Genomic DNA, 17,634 nt, shown 5'->3' with positions numbered 1-17,634 from the left:
GAGATTTTTCTAGACTTTTGAGATATGTTATAGAATGGCAAAAGGAAGATATTGAGCAAAAAAAATTTCTACTAACATTCATTCCGAGGTTAAACCCTTATTTGACTGGATTATTATTTAGTTTCTTATTTCATGAATTTCGTGAAAAATCTCATATTTATCACACAATATGAAATCGTCAAATCACTTTTCGCACTCCAAACAATTTTTTTTCTTATGACACCAGCTGATTTGATTTTCATAACTCTGAATTCCACGCTCTGACAAAATACCCAGAGTTGTTCAGGGTGCGTTCAGAGCAAACATCGAACACAGAGGAAATAACTCTGGCTGAAAAAGGAGCTACCAACAACGCTTGACAACGAATTCGGAGCGACCCAGAGTGCCCTAGAGCCTTAGAGGATATAATATATGGAGTGCTTGTGCTGTTAGTTCCGTGAAGCTTTTATAGAGGGATCTACAATGCTATTCTGGAATTATGAGGCTCACAAGTCACAATTTTTTGTGAGGTTTTTTTTGTGAGGTTTCTTATGAGGTTCTCACAATTTCGTATTCTGCGAAAAACCTCATAAGAAACCTCACAGCTAATTCACCACAGGAAGAGGTGAGTTTTTATTTTGACAGACAGCTGATTTGTCAAAACAATTCAGATAAAAAAAAATAACAAATTTTTAAAATTTTAATAAAAATTTCTTATTTCTTCATATATTTTCAAATGAATAGGCTCTTCTAAAGAATTAATACTTTATTTAGCAATTCCAATTCTAGAGACAAGAAAAAAGCCTTGGGTACAGTAATTTTAGTAATCGGTCTGTACCAACAAATTGATGAATTAATTTTAGTTGTTTCGTTTGTTTTATTCTTTGTAGATGTACTGATGGACCATAGCAGGTGAATTGCTCCAACAAAAACACTATATTCATTCCTGTTATATTGATTGGGAGCAAATTGGCACAAGGAAACCCACAACTAAATGGAAGAGAACACTGATACTGTGAATGAGTGACTCCTAGCCGGACACAATACGCAAGCTGCACGCCTCGGCAACCGAATGTCTGCACAGTGCTTGGATGCATGGAACTCACTATACGTAGACAAAATGCTGGAGTATCCAGCATTCAACAGAGTTTTGGTCATCGAGAGTACCTATCACATCAATATCCATGAAGACGTCGAAAAAACCATAAAATTTTGTCGCTTAAGGTCATGTGCGAGTCATTTTTGCTGCTGATGGTTTCCATTGTGGAAACTCCACAAAATTCTGTGAAGGGTCTAGAAGTGGTTCTGCTGTGTGTTAGACATGACTTTTTTTTTGCATTAAACTAATCATTTTCAATATGAGAATGATAACGCAGACTATTTTTTGTATAACAGTGAAACACACTTTTTTATATTAAGGACTTTCTGAAAATTTATTTTTATTTTGCATCTATTGAAAAGTTTGTATTAAAATAAAAAATATACGTTCGAACAAAAAAGGATAATTTTAATGGTGTGTTACATGTTTTTTTATTTTTTCCGAGGTATTTATATCTTTTCTCTTTGTTTTCCGTGAAACATCCGTGAAAAAATCACCGTATTTCTCAAGGTGCTTCGTTGAGGTTCTCCATTGTTGACACACACTCCCGTGTGAGTTTTGCAGCAAGATGTGTTCGACCTTTGGTGAAAAGAAACTCAATCAGCTTTGGAGTATGGTCGATGGTTTTGTTTTAGAATTCCAGTACTTATAGAATGGCACTTCAACTTTACTTTGTCAAAAATGTGTGAGGGCTTTCACTTCTTGCAGACGAACTGGGATTTTGATATTGATACAGCAAAAGTTCACTGTGACGATAGTCGTGAGTTTCCTTCAAAACAAAATGAAATTATTTAGAAACAATTCATAAGGATATTATCAATTTAATTAAACGGATTTCTCCATTTCATATCTGAAGTTTAAAAAAATATATCTTACTTTCAATAAGCTCTACTTCCCACCATTGACCTTTTTTTCCAATCTAGGAGTTGCCGTTTTAAAGAAACAAAATTAATAACTCAACCGAAGTGATTTTTATTTGCTTCCTTTTGATAAGTCTACAACGATGTGGCATCCAACAACAATACCAACTACATCAGGTAAGGTTGCAGCTCCGTCAAGGAATCCAAATGCAGATGCAACCAACATCTAATGGCAGACGTTTGGGACACATTGCTAGGGGTGGTCTTCTTGGAATTGCTTATAGATTTTGAGTTTCTTTTCTGCAATAAGATGCAACAAAACAAGGTCTGATTCTATTTTTGTTGCATCACAAATAAAAAAAAAAACTTTCATTTGTTCTCAAAACATTTTATGGTATTAAAACATGTCAAAACTCTAGTAATTTGTGAGTTGTGACCTGCTCTGAAGGAGATCACAATTTTAACAATTTTTATGAGGCTCACAAGTTGTGAGGGTACGCCAGAATACGAAAAAACTCACAAAACAAAACTCACCTCACCTTATGAGGTTCTTGTGACTGTGAGGTTTTCGCCAGAATACGAAAAAGTCACAAAATCGAGTTCAACTCGAGTTATGAGGTTATTGTGACTTGTGAGGCATCAGTGAGGTTGCCCAGAATAGGCCTGCTAGTTTCTTTAAGTTTTTCGATGAGTGCATGCCTCCATTTTATTTTCAATTAATGGCTGTCATCAACAAGCGTGTTTATTTACAGCTGCGGAAGCGGACTTGCAATGAAAAATGAAGGCAGCGACCCCTATCCATGTATATGGCGTTACAATAGGTGTGTTTTTTATTACCACCGGTCTTAACTGCACAAAAAAAACGCAGTCGGGGCTAAGCAATTTACATGTTAAATACAACAACACTTTAGCCCCGTGGGCTTAGTTGTTTAGCCCGGAGTTTTCTCTGGGCTTAACTTTTTGAAGAGTTTTAAATCTGTGCTACCAAACTAATTTTTTCATAAATTGTTTAGAATTTGTTTAAAAACGTGAAAACTCACGTTTGGAAGGACAAAATGTATTAAAATAGTTTTGCTAGCATACATTTTTGTATCTCTTTGTAAAACATACATGAAAAATACAAGAAAATGACGAAAGCGAAAAATATGACAACTCTAAATTTTTGTTGTGTCTGCTGTTTTCGGAACATTCAATATACAGTGCTGCCAATATTTCAGGTTAAGCCCCGAGGCGTTTTTTTTGTCCAGTTAAGACCGGTGGTAATAAAAAACACACCTAATAGGTGTGTTTTTTATTACCACCGGTCTTAACTGGACAAAAAAAACGCAGTCGGGGCTAAGCAATTTACATGTTAAATGCAACAACACTTTAGCCCCTAGGGCTTAGTTGTTTAGCCCGGAGAATTCTCTGGGCTTAACTTTTTCAACAGATTTAAATCTGTGCTACCAAATTAACTTGTTCGTAAATTGTTTAGAATTTGTTTAAAAACATCAAAATTGATGTTTGGAATGACAATTATTATTTTAAATATTTATTTAATAGTTATTTAAACTTTTTTTCTTCAAAAACACACAAGAAACCCCAAAAGCGAAAAATATGACAACTTTATAGTTTTTTGTGTCAGCTGATTTCGGAACATTTATCAGTGCTGCCAATTTTTCTCGCTAAGCCCCGAGGCGTTTTTTTTAACCAGTTAAGACCGTTAGTAATAAAAAACACACCTAATGTATTAGGTATAGGAACAAGCACTCCATATATTAGGTGTGTTTTTTATTACAACCGGTCTTAACTGGACAAAATAAACGCAGTCTCGGCTAAGCAATTTACATGTTAAATACAACAACACCTTAGCCCCTTGGACTAGTTGTTTAGCCCGGAGATATATCTGGGCTTAACTTTTTGAACAGTTTTAAATCTGTGCTACCAAACTAATTTTTTCATAAATTGTTTAGAATTTGTTTAAAACCGTGAAAACTCACGTTTGGAAGGACAAAATGTATTAAAATAGTTTTGCTAGCATACATTTTTGTATCTCTTTGTAAAACATACATGAAAAATACAAGAAAATGACGAAAGCGAAAAATATGACAACTTTAAATTTTTGTTGTGTCTGCTGTTTTCGGAACATTCAATATACAGTGCTGCCAAGATTTCAGGTTTAGCCCCGAGGCGTTTTTTTTTTGTCCAGTTAAGACCGGTGGTAATAAAAAACACACCTATTATATCCTCTAATCCTAGAGCTCACAACGAACAAACCTATGACTAACTTACCGGACAGACCGATTTTCATTTGGCCTGATAGCCGAATTATATTTGGTCTGTCCGGTAAGTTGGTCAATGGGTGCGTTCACGTACGCACAGATACCCTATCCAAGGTACCTAAGTATCCGCTACGTTTGTGAACACGAATCAGCTGTTCTTGAAATCTCCCATAAGATACACAATAATCCAGAAATTTTTAGGATACCTTTGTGCCTGGCTACACGGTGATTTTTCAATCGCCTAAGCAGTGAGTTTGTAGGCAAGAGGGATGAGGAGTGAATGGGGAAGATGCTCACGAAGGGAACTGAATTTTCTGAGGGAAGTACAGTTCCATTGCTAAATTTTTCCTCTTTTTGACGTTTGTTCCTAGAAAATGTAAAAGTGGAACGTGATTGGGCACAACAGTGTGTAGCCACCGCATGTGATTTTTCAATCGATTGAAAAATCACTGTGTAGCCAGGCACTTTGGATTTTTTTGCTTGTTAAAACATGTGTTCGATCAGCTGAGATTTTATATGGGATTACAACAACACAAAGGTATCCGGATACCCTTGGATCGGTACGTGAACGCACCCAATGTGAACCCCCCTAATTGGGCTTTTAAGCCAAACGTCAGTGTCGGTGAAAAAAAACTTTTGACATTTCAATTCTGAGGAAAAGTGGCGTATATGTATATGCTTGTGCATGCATGTGTTTATGTATTATGCATGTATGCGTTTGTTTTCCTCAGCATTGATTTGATTGGTTGGTTTTTTCTTGTACTTCTTTAATTAACAGTTATGATAGAAAGGAAAAAGACAAAGATAGATTGCTTACAAGCCCAATCACTCCTTTTTGCGCAATTTTGGAATTTGTTCACAACGAATTTAACGAATGGAGTTATTTGACGTTTGCTTTGCATCTTGCATGTGTTTTTAATAATAAATAAAATAGTAACACAATAGTAACACACTTTTATTGATTTTTTTCAATATTTTATTGATTTTTTTTATAAATAATTATAATTTTCTTCACAAAAAAATTAAAACAACCATGAAGAAAAATGTAGAAGTATTGGTAATCACTCCGGCGTCACTCCTTCAAAATTTTGGGTGTGAAGAATTCACTCCTTTTTCAATTTTGGAATTTGAAATCACTCCTTTTGGGAGTGATTATATGGCTAGGCAGGGTTCCCAGGTTGAGGGGAAAATCACCATTTTTTCCGATTTTCATAAACGAAAGGGATAAAATAAGGGACGGGGATAAAAAAGGGAAAAAATACATAAAAGGAGAAAAATATAAACTTACAAAAACATTAGTGCCTGGCTACACAGTGATTTTTTAATCGATTGAAAAATCACATACGGTGGCTACACACTGTTGTGCCCAATCACGTTCCACATTTACATTTTCTAGGAACAAACGTCAAAAAGAGGAAAATTTTAGCAATGGAACTGTACTGCCCTCAGAAAATTCAGTTCCCTTCGTGAGCATTTTTCCCCTTCACTCTTCATCCCTCTTGCCTACAAACTCACTGCTTAGGCGATTGAAAAATCACCGTGTAGCCAGGCACTTAGACACAATCTTTGAACAACAGAATCAATTTAAATAAAACTTAATTTCGAAATAAACTATCGTATTCCACGCTAAGTGGATTTTTGAATTTGACAGCTCTACTTAAGACTAGGGTGCTTCCGTTTTTTTATTCACTCCTCAAAATATTTAATTAATGGAATCTGTACATTTTTAGGTATATCAAACGATATTTTCAGTCAGTAGCCGCGGCAGTAGACATCGTTGTTAAAAAAGCCTGACTTAATCTGCATAAATACTCTATGATTTACAAAAATACATTTATATAGAAAATATTATCCATTTTTATAAAATTAGCTCTGATATTTTAGATTTACCCTCAAAATAAAATTTATGAAGTACCTACGGAACAACTGTTTTTAGTTTGAAAATGAAATATGTATTTTGAGCTTAATATTTGTTAATTTGTTTTATTTACTTATGTCCATTATAAAGTTTTTATTTTTATGAATAAACTAAACACAATATTAATATGTTAAAAAAAAAAGATTTAGGCCCATTTGCTGAAACGGAACTTAAATCTTTATGTGAAACATAAACCCTTAAACTCTACATAATTGTTTGCACGAACTTCAAATTGTGTCATAAATTCCTCATAGTTTAACATAACTTAGGGGCAAGAAATACTAGAACCTAAGGGTTTTATGTTCTACATAAGAAATTTTAATTGACCAAAAAGCCATAACATCCCTTAAAAAATGATTTTGTCAATAAAATTAACATCTGTTATTAATTTAAGAATGGTAAACTCACTTTTAAACATGTTAACCATGGTAAAATTGGCCGCATAAATGTTTATAGAAGTGTTTATCAATTATCTGTCACTTATTGTGACACACAAACACATTTACAAAAAAAATCCTTCACATGAATAATTTTTGTTTAAAAAGTCAGACACTCATTTTTTGCCACTTTCACTATAATTTAATTATTTTCTTCAATAATAAAAATAAAAAATAAAAAATAAAAAAAAATAAAAAAATAAAAAACCACAAAATACCAAAATTGTTTAAAAATTTCGGCTTAATTGCTCAACCGCATATGATTTTTCAATCGATTGAAAAATCACTGTGTAGCCAGGCACTTTGTTTGTTATTTTGCTCTGAAAATCTTTGTTTTTTCGCATTCAAATTGTAATATATTTCCATTCAAAAGAAGTAAATAAAACAGTGCGTGAAGCAATGTGAAAAAATGCAATCCAGTAGCCCAATGTCGTTTTCTATTGACGAGATTCAGAATGAGATTTGTGAATCTGTAAGCTGAAAGGGGGGGGGGGGGGGGGGGGGGGTGAAGAGAGGAAATAGTGGAAAAATCTCAGATTTCATGATTTATGTCGTTTTCTATTGACTTTTGAGATTTTTGTGTAAGAATCTCAGATTTTCTGCTGCAAATAGAATATGAAATCTAGTTTTGTTTAAGTTTCTCTCTCTCCCTGTGAAGTTGTCTTTTTCTTAGTGCCTGTGCTAATCTCTTTCTTAAATTTTTTTTTTTTTTGTTTTCATTTAATGTCTAAACAATTATTTTATATATAATAATTTTTGTTTCCTCCTCTTAATTTATGTTTTGTGTTTAGACAGTGTATTTCTTATTGTGTTTTTTAATTTAATTATGTTTCTTTGTTAAAATAGAATAGAATACACAAGTAATATAAAAGTTAAAATATATAAAAAAAATATATATAAAAAAAAAAAAAAATCTAATCTATATTTGTGTCCATTTAGTTCTGTATCATATGCATGGTGTTTACTTCCCCGTAAAGCTAAATTCCATTTTCTCTTATTTGTCTCTTCTTCTTGCTTTTTACAGTGTTCAAACATCTAACCATATACTATCCATCACTCTCTTTTCTTTTTAGTACCTACTAAATATTTTGTATTCTCTTTTTTTCTTTTCTCTTGCCTCAAGAATGTTATTTGTTTTATTTTTGTGTTAATTAATTTTGTGCCTTATAATAATTCTGGGGTGAGTGATTTTTTAAATAAACAATATATAGTTATAAATTTTTAATAAAATAATAGTTAGTATTTTAATTTTCAATTGCCTGCTTTTTCATCATAATTAGTAGTTAATATTTTTTTCCCGTGTGTTGTGTTTTTGTGTGATCTTGTTGGTTCTCTTGTATGCATACATACATAGTGACATAAACAAATCTAGGGTTACCACCTGCCATTTTTGATTGTTTTTAAGCTTTTTTTTTTTTTTTCTCTATATTTTTTTTTCTCATACAATATGGATTTAATAAGGTGTTTTTTTTGTAATTCAATAATAACTGAGGCTTCTGATAGACTCACAAGAATGCAAACGATCGCTCTGCAAAAGTTTTCACTCTTGTGTAATCACTGCAAAAGTTCAAATATTTCTTTACAACTACAAAATTTAAATACTAATCTCGCTAGTGTAACAAATAATGTAGACATGGTAAAATCTGTAGTGGATAATAACTCAGAAAGATTCTTCAGCCTGGAAAACAAAGTTGAATTGCTTTTTAAACATTTTATTGATCTGGAAGGTAATTTAGATAAAATAGAAAAAGTTATAGATTCCAATAGTAGAGCTGTATCACTTAACACTCTTAGCAGTGATAAAAACCACTCCAAAGTTGTTAAATCGTTAAATAACTTAGACAATACCCTTAATGAGGTATTGGATAGTAAAATTAATAAAATTAATTCAGAAAATTTAAAAAATTCGCGGCTTTTAATAAAAATTGATGAAAATTTGACTTTGATTAATAAAAATATTAATAATCACAATACATTTAATAACTCAACTAATAACAAAATTTCTGAATCCGTTCTCAAACTTTCAAATGAAGTTGAGAATTTATTAACAATAAGCAATAATAATTTTGATGAAAGCAACAATCATTTCGCAGCTTTGGAGAATGAGTTAAAAAGTACCAAAGATAGTTTAAATAAATTGATCAATATTGAAATTTCTAATTCCACGATTCCCACTACCAACCAAACTTCGGTCAATGCTCTTGAAAACCCTGTTTCAATGTCTATTCAGGAAGAAATGCAGTTTCATGTTCACAACAATAATCTTACAATAAACACTGAAAGTTTATCTAATAATAACATCAATGTAAACTCAATTCAAACTCAAAACCCAACCAACATCACTTTGCCTATTGCTAATACTAATTCTCCAGTAAACATATTTCAACCTAGAGTTGTACCCTGTCCCAAAAATATATTTATCTCTAAAACCGAAAAAGAAACTTTATTCACTGATAATCTGTCTGATTGCGGCTTACTTCAGATTAGCGATATAAAAAATAACTTGAATAGGCAACTCGATCTGATCTTCTCCAATGATGCTCATAACTGCATCGTAAAGGAAAGTAACCTTATTCTCTCAACTATTGACCTGTATCATCCACCACTATGCTTAAGTTTCGCCTATGAACATTGTAACTCAGAAGTAGAGTCTGAAAAACAATATTGTTTTAATTTCCGGAAGGCTAACTTTAACAAACTGAATGAGCTTCTAAGTAATATAAATTTTGATCTTATTTTAAATAGTGTCAACGATAGTATCGATAGTTTAACCACCAATTTTTACGTAGCCATTTTCGAATGTTTTTACCAGTCAGTACCATATTCACAAAAGAAAAATATGTCTTCTTCACCCCCATGGTATTCAAAGGAGCTTCGTTCTCTACGCAACTCCCGAAACGCTCTATGGAAGAAATATTTAAGATCTAGATCAGACATGGATTTTTCTCTTTATATGGATGTAAGCAATGAATTTTCGAGCCTTTCAAAACTTCTCTACGATGACTACATCAATCAAATGCAAATTGATTTAATTTCAAACCCTAAGCGTTTTTGGCAATTTATTAATCTAAAAAGAAAGTCAGACGGTTATCCTAATACCTTAAATTATTTAAATCACTCTTCTAGTGATTCTAAAGTTATAACTAATTTATTTGCCAATTTTTTCAGTCTTGCGTTTTCTGATAGTAACTTTGTGCCTGATAGTAACTATTTCACCTACATGAATAACTGTAACCAAACATCTTTAGTATCAATTAATATTACTGTTGAAGACGTGATACAAAAAATTCATAAACTTAAGAATGATTTCTCATCGGGTCCTGATGGCTTGCCCGCGATTGTACTAAAAAATTGTGTAGCCCATTTAGCCTCACCTATTGCCACTCTGTTTCAAAAATCCATAACTCTAGGGTTTTTTCCATCAATCTGGAAGGATTCATTCATCATCCCTATTCACAAAAAGGGATGCAAAAGTGATATTGCTAACTATAGACCAATTGCCAAATTATCGTGCATCCCAAAACTTTTTGAAAGTATTATCTTCGACACACTATATTTTAATTGTAAATCATTGTTTTCAGCCAGACAACACGGTTTTCTGAAAGGCAAATCTACGACCACTAATTTAACCGAGTTTGTATCGTACACTTTGAAATCATTAGAAAATAAGAACGAAGTTGATGTCATTGCTACAGACTTTAGCAAGGCGTTTGATAGAATATCACATAAAATTATATCGTTTAAACTTAAAGCTCTAGGATTTCCTCCCGGTTTTATTCAATGGATGAATTCATACCTTTATAATCGTAAATATCAAGTACTTTTTAGATCTTCAATCTCAGATCCATTTATTGCAAAGTCGGGCGTCCCACAAGGAAGTCATTTAGGCCCCATAATTTTTATTTTGACAATCAATGACGTAGAATCAGTCATTCAGCATTGTGAAGTCTCTACGTACGCAGATGATATGAAAATCTTTAGGACAATTTCATCGTCAAACGACCCTTTGCTTTTGCAAATTGATTTAGACAATTTCTTTGTTTGGTGTCAGAAAAATAACTTAGATCTTAATGTTGAAAAATGCCAAGCAATCACATATTCCCGCAAACGACTCCGTCCTCCACCACGTGACTATTTTATCAATGAATGTATTGTTTCAAGAGTAACAACCATTAAGGATTTGGGTGTAATTTGTGATAATGAACTTAACTTCAGATCCCACTATGACAATATTATATCTAGGGCTAATTCTGCTTTAGGTTTCGTCAAGCGCTGGTCTAAAGAGTTTTCTGACCCTTACGTTACGAAATCACTTTATACCACGTTTGTGAGGCCTTTACTTGAATATGCTAGCCAAGTCTGGTCCCCTTATCACCAAGTCCACATCAAGAGAATTGAAGCAGTACAGCGTAGATTCCTCCGTTTTGCCTTAAGAGGACTTCCGTGGGTTGATAATTTCAACTTGCCCCCTTATCAAGAACGTTTGCAACTCATTAACTTACAATCTTTAGAAAAACGTCGCACATAGGGGTATTTGCCAATTTTACCCGGACAAAATTATTTTTCCGGTTTATCTTCATCAACAAGGTAAAAGCTTGTATTTAGTACTGGAATAAAGTGTTTTAAGTGTTGATTTCAATGAAAACATTTTTCTTCCTAAACCACTTTTTTTCCAACAAAAAAGTGTCAAGAATGGATCCCAATGGTTTGTTAAAACGCTTATAAATGGAGTTCTATTAATGGTATCGCCAAGATAAAGGTCTTAAGATTTAGGAAAAATCATAAGAATTCAGGTTATGTAATTCAAGAAGTTGAATCTTTAAAAAAACTTAAAATATGGATGCTGAATACAAGGTAGCCATTTTTCAAAACCTAAAACCTTTAAGAAGGGCAAATGTGTCGAAGTTGCACTTAGTTGCACTTGTTTTTTACAGATTCAATTAGATAAGAGTTTAACCTTTAGAAAACATTAAATTTTATCACACAATAATGTGAAATTGTATAACTTATCTCCTTACCAACACAGAAATTTACGTTTTTTACGATTAATTTGTATTAAGATTCAACATATCACTTTTTTATTTATAAAGTAATACAACATTAAGATACAACATCTAGTAGACAGTTTCGTATCTCCTTATCAATATTCCATAAAAACTTTTTTCTAGATCCACTTCAAAAAAAAAAAGTACTTACTTAAGCACAGTCGCTAAATTACAAAAAAAAATTAATTTTATCTTTCGGCTGAAAACTTTGAACTCTAGACCGCTGCTGTTAATCACCTGAAGTGATAATCAATTTTAAAACTATAAGAAAATGCTAAGCAAAATATCTACTTTTAGTAGGATGTTGATTTTTCACGTTTGGATCAGTTTAAAATTTCGTGTTTTGTCCGCCTAAATTGACTAAATACTCCTATGTGCGTCGCGAAGTTGCCGATGTTATTTTCATACACCAAATTTTATGTAATGTAATTGAAAACTCCACCCTCCTCGAGCAAATTAGTTTTAACGTAAGTTCCTATTCTCTCAGAACGACCCCGCAATTTCATCAAGCTCTTCATAGAACTGATTATGGCAAAAATGAACCGATTACGAGAATGTTAAGGAATGTTAATAAAAATTGTAATATTTTTGATTGTAATAACAGCAAGATCACACAAAAAAACCTACTATATGGTATTTCATAGCCCTCTTGGACCTAAAGATTAGTAAAGATTAGTAAATAGTGAAATAGTAAAAGAGAAACTGAAACTGGACTTTTTATTTTTTTTACTGATCTAACAAGTGCATAAGCATGCTTTTTTATTTTATTTATTGTTTTTTTTTCTACACTTTTTTAATTTTTTTACTTATTTTTAAATTTTAACTTTATTTAATACTTTATTTTAATTCTTTTTCTATATGGTTGTATGTTTCCCCATACTCCCATATAGTTACATATTTATTTTTACATTTTGTATCTGCTTGTAATAAGCAGCCCCGCTCTTATCTCGTGTTTATTTTTTTTCTTCAAAAAACTCTAATTTAAGTGCCGATATGACTAGCCACCGCAAGTGCCATCATACTCGGTGTAAATGGACCCCAGCGCGTGCGGTATCTGGGGGGGAAAGAGGCGTGGGATAATTTAATTTGTAATTGTGTACGAAATCTGTGCGTATGAAAAAAAATAAAACAACAACAAATGTTCAGACAAATGTCAAACAGAGAAGTGTGTGTGAAAGTGCGTGTGCTTGTATGCGTGAATCTTGATAAAAATCCAGATTCAGATTCTTGAATCTCATGTCGTTTTCTATTGACTTTTGAGATTTTTGTGTAAAATTCTCAGATTTTCCACTGCAAATAGAATATGAAATCTAGTTTTGTAATTGTGTGCGAAATCTGTGCGTATAAAAAAAATAAAACGACAACAAATTTTCAGACAAATGTCAAACAGAGGAGTGTGTCTGAAAGTGTGTGTGTTTGTATGCGTGAATCTTGATAAAAATCCAGAATCAGATTCTTGAATCTCAGATTAATTTTTTTGTCATTTCTTCACCCCCCCTTTCAGCTGTCAAATTCACAAATCTCATTCTGAGATTCGTCAATAGAAAACGACATCAGATTCATTTTTTTGTCATTTTTTTTTAATCTCAAGAAGCAAATAGATCATGGAATCTGAGATTTTTCCACTATTTCCCCTCTTCACCCCCCCCCCCCTTTCAGCTGTCAGATTCACGAATCTCATTCTGAGACTCGTCAATAGAAAACGACATTACATATTTGCGTCTTTTGATTCAAAAAAATGAATCTGATGTCGTTTTGTATTGACGAATCTCAGAATGAGATTTGTGAATTTGACAGCTGAAAGGGGGGGTGAAGAGGGGAAATAGTGGACAAATCTCAGATTTCATGATCTATTTGCGTCTTGAGATTCAAAAAATGACACTTTCACACACACTCCTCTGTTTGACATTTGTCTGAAAATTTGTTGTTGTTTTATTTTTTTTATACGCACAGATTTCGCACACAATTACAAAACTAGATTTCATATTCTATTTGCAGTGGAGAATCTGAGAATTTTACACATAAATCTCAAAAGTCAATAGAAAACGACATGAGATTCAAAAATCTGAATCTGGATTATTATCAAGATTCACAAATACAAGCACACGCACTTTCACACACAGTCCTCTGTTTGACATTTGTCTGAACATTTGTTGTTGTTTTATTTTAAAAAGTTTTTTTTTTTATACACACAGATTTCGTACACAATTACAAAACTAGATTTCATATTCTATTTGCAGTGGAACACAGTACTGTGTACTGTGGCAGTGGAAAATCTGAGATTTTTACACAAAAATCTCAAAAGCAAATAGAAAACGACATAAGTTTCTCTATGGAGTTGGTTACACAGTCAGACAGTGTTGTGCCCAATAACGTTCAAATTTACATTTTCTAGGAACAAACGTCAAAAAGAGGAAAATCCTCATACCTCTTGCCTTGCCAACAACCTGACTGGTAAGGCGATTGGAAAATCAACGTGTAGCCAGGAACAACGAAATTTACTGTTTTTACAATATTTAATGATGTTCTTCTTTTGAAATCCAAATCATCGGCGGAAAGCAAAATGCTTCTAAGTCCTATGGAGTTGGAACAATTCTAAAAACTGTTAAAGAAAAATGCTTTTTTCTATTCAAGTGAATTGCAGTGTGCCTTCATTTTCTTTACGCTGTTTCTCCAAATGTTTACTTTTCAAGTGTCGCTCTATCGCACCATCTCTTTGCAGAGCAATTTATTGGTTGCAGTCTCAACAAACCTACTCAATTAATTATTATTCAAACATCTCGTGAACACAAGTCAACATAAGGTTAAAAACAATAATATCATACATCCCACAATAAACGAATGACCTACTCATTTTAAAAACAGGAAACAACGAATATGGTACCCAATAAGGACCACCAAAAGTATTTAACACTAATTGCAGTATCCATAGGTGGATTCCTTAAGACATCCATCAACCCTGAATTCCATAAAAACTGCCGAACGATTCTGGGTATTGGAGAGAATTCCGAAGCCGAAGATAGAATTACTCAAATCATCACAAATATTAAATGGAAACACCAAATTGATTTCAACTAAACTAGTTCAAACATTTATTGTTAATTAAAATAAAGTCTACAATTTAAATAAGTTTAAAAGTTTATTTGTCAGTTTTTTTCTCGGCTTCCTCTAGCAGCAAACTTTTAATTCCAACTTTCTTTAGTTCCTCAATAAGATCACCACTTTGATGCATTTGAAGAACAATATCGCAGCCGCCGATGAACTCTCCGTTTATGAAAATTTGAGGTATAGTTGGCCAGTTAGTGAAGTCTTTCACACCTTCAAAAATAGTTTAAAAAATCACCTTGATATATCTTATTGAAATGTGTATCTTACCCTGCCTTAGTTCGTCACTTTGTAAAACATCATGTGCGTCGTAGGTAACACCATGCATGCGCATTATTTGTACAACAGCATTACTGAATCCACATCGTGGTTGCTCAGGATTACCTTTCATAAAAACTACGACTTTGTTTGTCCTGACCAATTTGTCAAAGGTTTCTTTATCAAATTTCAAATCTTGGCCGGAGCTATTCCATCTATGAGGAAATTTAACTTGTTTGCCAACACCAGTAGCTAGGGTTTGCTTCAAAATTTGACGGAAAATAGAAGTCATTTCGTAATATGCCTTTATTTACCAATTTTCAATTTATTACGAAATTAATTTTGGATTGAAAATTATTTTAATTTTTGACAACTAACCGGCCTTCTGAGCGTGTTCAACGCAAACATCTGAATTTTTAGAGGCTTCGACTTGTCGGAAATTGGGCTTTTAAACAATCTGTCTTTGTCCTTTTCCTTTCTATGTGCCTGGCTACACAGTGATTTTTCAATCAATTTGTAGGAACAAACGTCAAAAATAGGAAAAATTTAGCAATGGAACTGTACTGCCCTCAGAAAATTCAGTTCCCTTCGTGAGCATCTTCCCCCTTCACTCCTCATCCCTCTTGCCTACAAAATCACTGCTTAGGCGATTGAAAAATCACCGTGTGGCCAGGCACTATCATAACTGTTTAATAAAGAAGTACAAGAAAAATCAAATCAATTCTGAGGAAAACAAACGCATACATGCATAATACACATCCATGCCAAAAGTTTTTTTTTTTCCATTTTTTCTTGGACACTGACGTTTCCCTTCAAGCAAACAAGACCGACCTCGGTCCGAATCCGCTCGGCCTCAGGTGGGTCCGAAGGCGGCTCAAATTAGTATGGAAATTATAATCACCGCGGAGCCGATTTTATATGTATTGGTTTTTTCACCACGATTTCTCCTTCGACTTTGTGTTCATACACAAAAAAATGCAAGTGTGTGAATGCAACCCCGTTTTTCTCGGTCGGAGGTCGGAGTGTCTTTTCTGAACTCCGTTTTCTTGCTTGAAGGGTGTTTGGGTACTGGTCAGCTATGTCAGCTATTACATGAAGCCTCAAGAGGCGCGAATCTTTTTAAACATAATGAGTGCAAAAGAGAAAAAAGTGAAAGAAAAAATTATCCGACCGGAGCACAATGTGGTAATTCGCCAATCTGACTGGAAAAAATAGAAAAAAAAAAGTTTAGCCAAATGATTTTAAATCATGAGTTGAGCTTCTCAATCAGGGTTAAAACCTTGCTCCGATCGGACCAAATTTGCTCCACTTTTGAGGGAAAAAAATAATAGGTGTGTTTTTTATTACAACTGGTCTTAACTGGACAAAAAAAAAAACGCAGTCGGGGCTAAGCAACTTACATGTTAAATACAACAACACTTTAGCCCCGTGGGCTTAGTTGTTTAGCCCGGAGATTTCTCTGAGCTTAACTTTTTGAAGAGTTTTAAATCTGTGCTACCAAACTAATTTTTTCATAAATTGTTTAGAATTTGTCTAAAAACGTGAAAACTCACGTTTGGAAGGACAAAATGTATTTTTTTTTTAGAGTTTAAGTTTAAGTTTATTAAATTTTAAGTGGTATACAGTAAGACAAAGTCTTTTATAGTACAGTATTACATATTAGAAGGAAAATAAAATTTACAATTCAAAGAAAACAAAAAAATATTAATTAATAATTAATCTTACTCAATCAATTACAATTATAATTATATAAAAGAAGAAAAAGAAAATAAAGGGTAGAAAAAAAAGATAGGAGAAGAATCAAGAGAATGAAAGATAAGTCAAAGGATTTATTTATTTATTTATTTTTTTTTCATTGAGATGCATACAAATTTAACAGCTCATTTTTAAATTTTATAGAGTTTGATATCCGCTTAATGTTTTGAGGCAAGGAATTCCAAATTTTGACCGCATTTATGAAAAATAGCCGAGATGAATTAAGATAGTTGTATCTTAGGGTTACAATATTGAAAGTTCTAACAGACCGCGCAAATTGAAGCTTGGAGTACAGATAGTCAGGCGTTCTTGTACTAATTAATTTAAATAGAAATAGACAGTTTTTAATTATTCTATGCTGTTCCAGAGTGCAACCTAAAGTATTTCTCGCCATCAAGGAAATTCTGTCGTATCTACGTACTTGATAAATGTATCTAACTGAATCATTGAAAGCAACTTGCAGCTTATGACTTGAAAAAGAATCTAGATCGCTATAAACTACCTCAGCATAATTAATAATGGGCATGATAAGCATTATAACGAGTCTTTTTCGGGTTTCAAATGGTGTGAAACTAGCGGAAATTCAAATAGTTTTGCTAGCATACATTTTTGTATGTGTTTGTAGAACATACATGAAAAATAAAAGAAAATGACGAAAGCGAAAAATATGACAACTCTAAATTTTTGTTGTGTCTGCTGTTTTCAGAACATTCAATATACAGTGCTGCCAAGATTTCAGGTTAAGCCCCGTGGCGTTTTTTTTTGTCCAGTTAAGACCGGTGGTAATAAAAAACACACCTAATGTACTCCAACGCTCCGATTTTTCAGGATTTACTCCACTTTTTCCATACAGAAAAATTATTTCCTGAACTAACCAGCTAACTAGATTGGAATGTTTTAAATCGAAATTGTATTTA

General features: G+C 33.0%; 1 protein-coding gene and 2 long non-coding RNA genes across 4 annotated transcripts; 2 read left to right on the top strand and 1 right to left on the bottom strand.

The window, feature by feature from the left end:
- The first annotated feature begins 628 nt into the window (after positions 1 to 628).
- On the top strand, positions 629 to 1,490 carry LOC129910129 (uncharacterized). The gene is made up of 2 exons (XR_008771476.1): positions 629 to 788; positions 870 to 1,490. It is a non-coding gene; the product is annotated as an uncharacterized LOC129910129 (long non-coding RNA).
- Positions 1,491 to 13,700: 12,210 nt separating this feature from the next.
- On the top strand, positions 13,701 to 14,741 carry LOC129910218 (uncharacterized). Of its 2 annotated transcripts, XR_008771490.1 has the most exons (3): positions 13,778 to 13,936; positions 13,995 to 14,402; positions 14,465 to 14,741. It is a non-coding gene; the product is annotated as an uncharacterized LOC129910218 (long non-coding RNA). The 2 variants fall into 2 exon arrangements; XR_008771489.1 differs by having other exon boundaries at positions 13,701 to 14,402.
- Positions 14,664 to 15,381, bottom strand: LOC129910217 (glutaredoxin-related protein 5, mitochondrial). Its single transcript, XM_055987501.1, has 2 exons — positions 14,975 to 15,381; positions 14,664 to 14,917 (listed from the first exon to the last, which is right to left on the bottom strand). Exons 1-2 carry the CDS (start codon positions 15,252 to 15,254, stop codon positions 14,739 to 14,741), a joined length of 459 nt encoding a protein of 152 aa, XP_055843476.1. The 5' UTR covers positions 15,255 to 15,381; the 3' UTR covers positions 14,664 to 14,738.
- Between the last annotated feature and the right edge of the window lie 2,253 nt (positions 15,382 to 17,634).

This window comes from Episyrphus balteatus, chromosome 2 (assembly GCF_945859705.1).
Source record: "Episyrphus balteatus chromosome 2, idEpiBalt1.1, whole genome shotgun sequence".
NCBI classification, from domain to species: Eukaryota; Metazoa; Arthropoda; class Insecta; order Diptera; family Syrphidae; genus Episyrphus; species Episyrphus balteatus.
The sequence above is the reverse complement of the archived record's forward strand: the minus strand, read 5'-3'. Positions and strand labels throughout refer to the sequence as shown.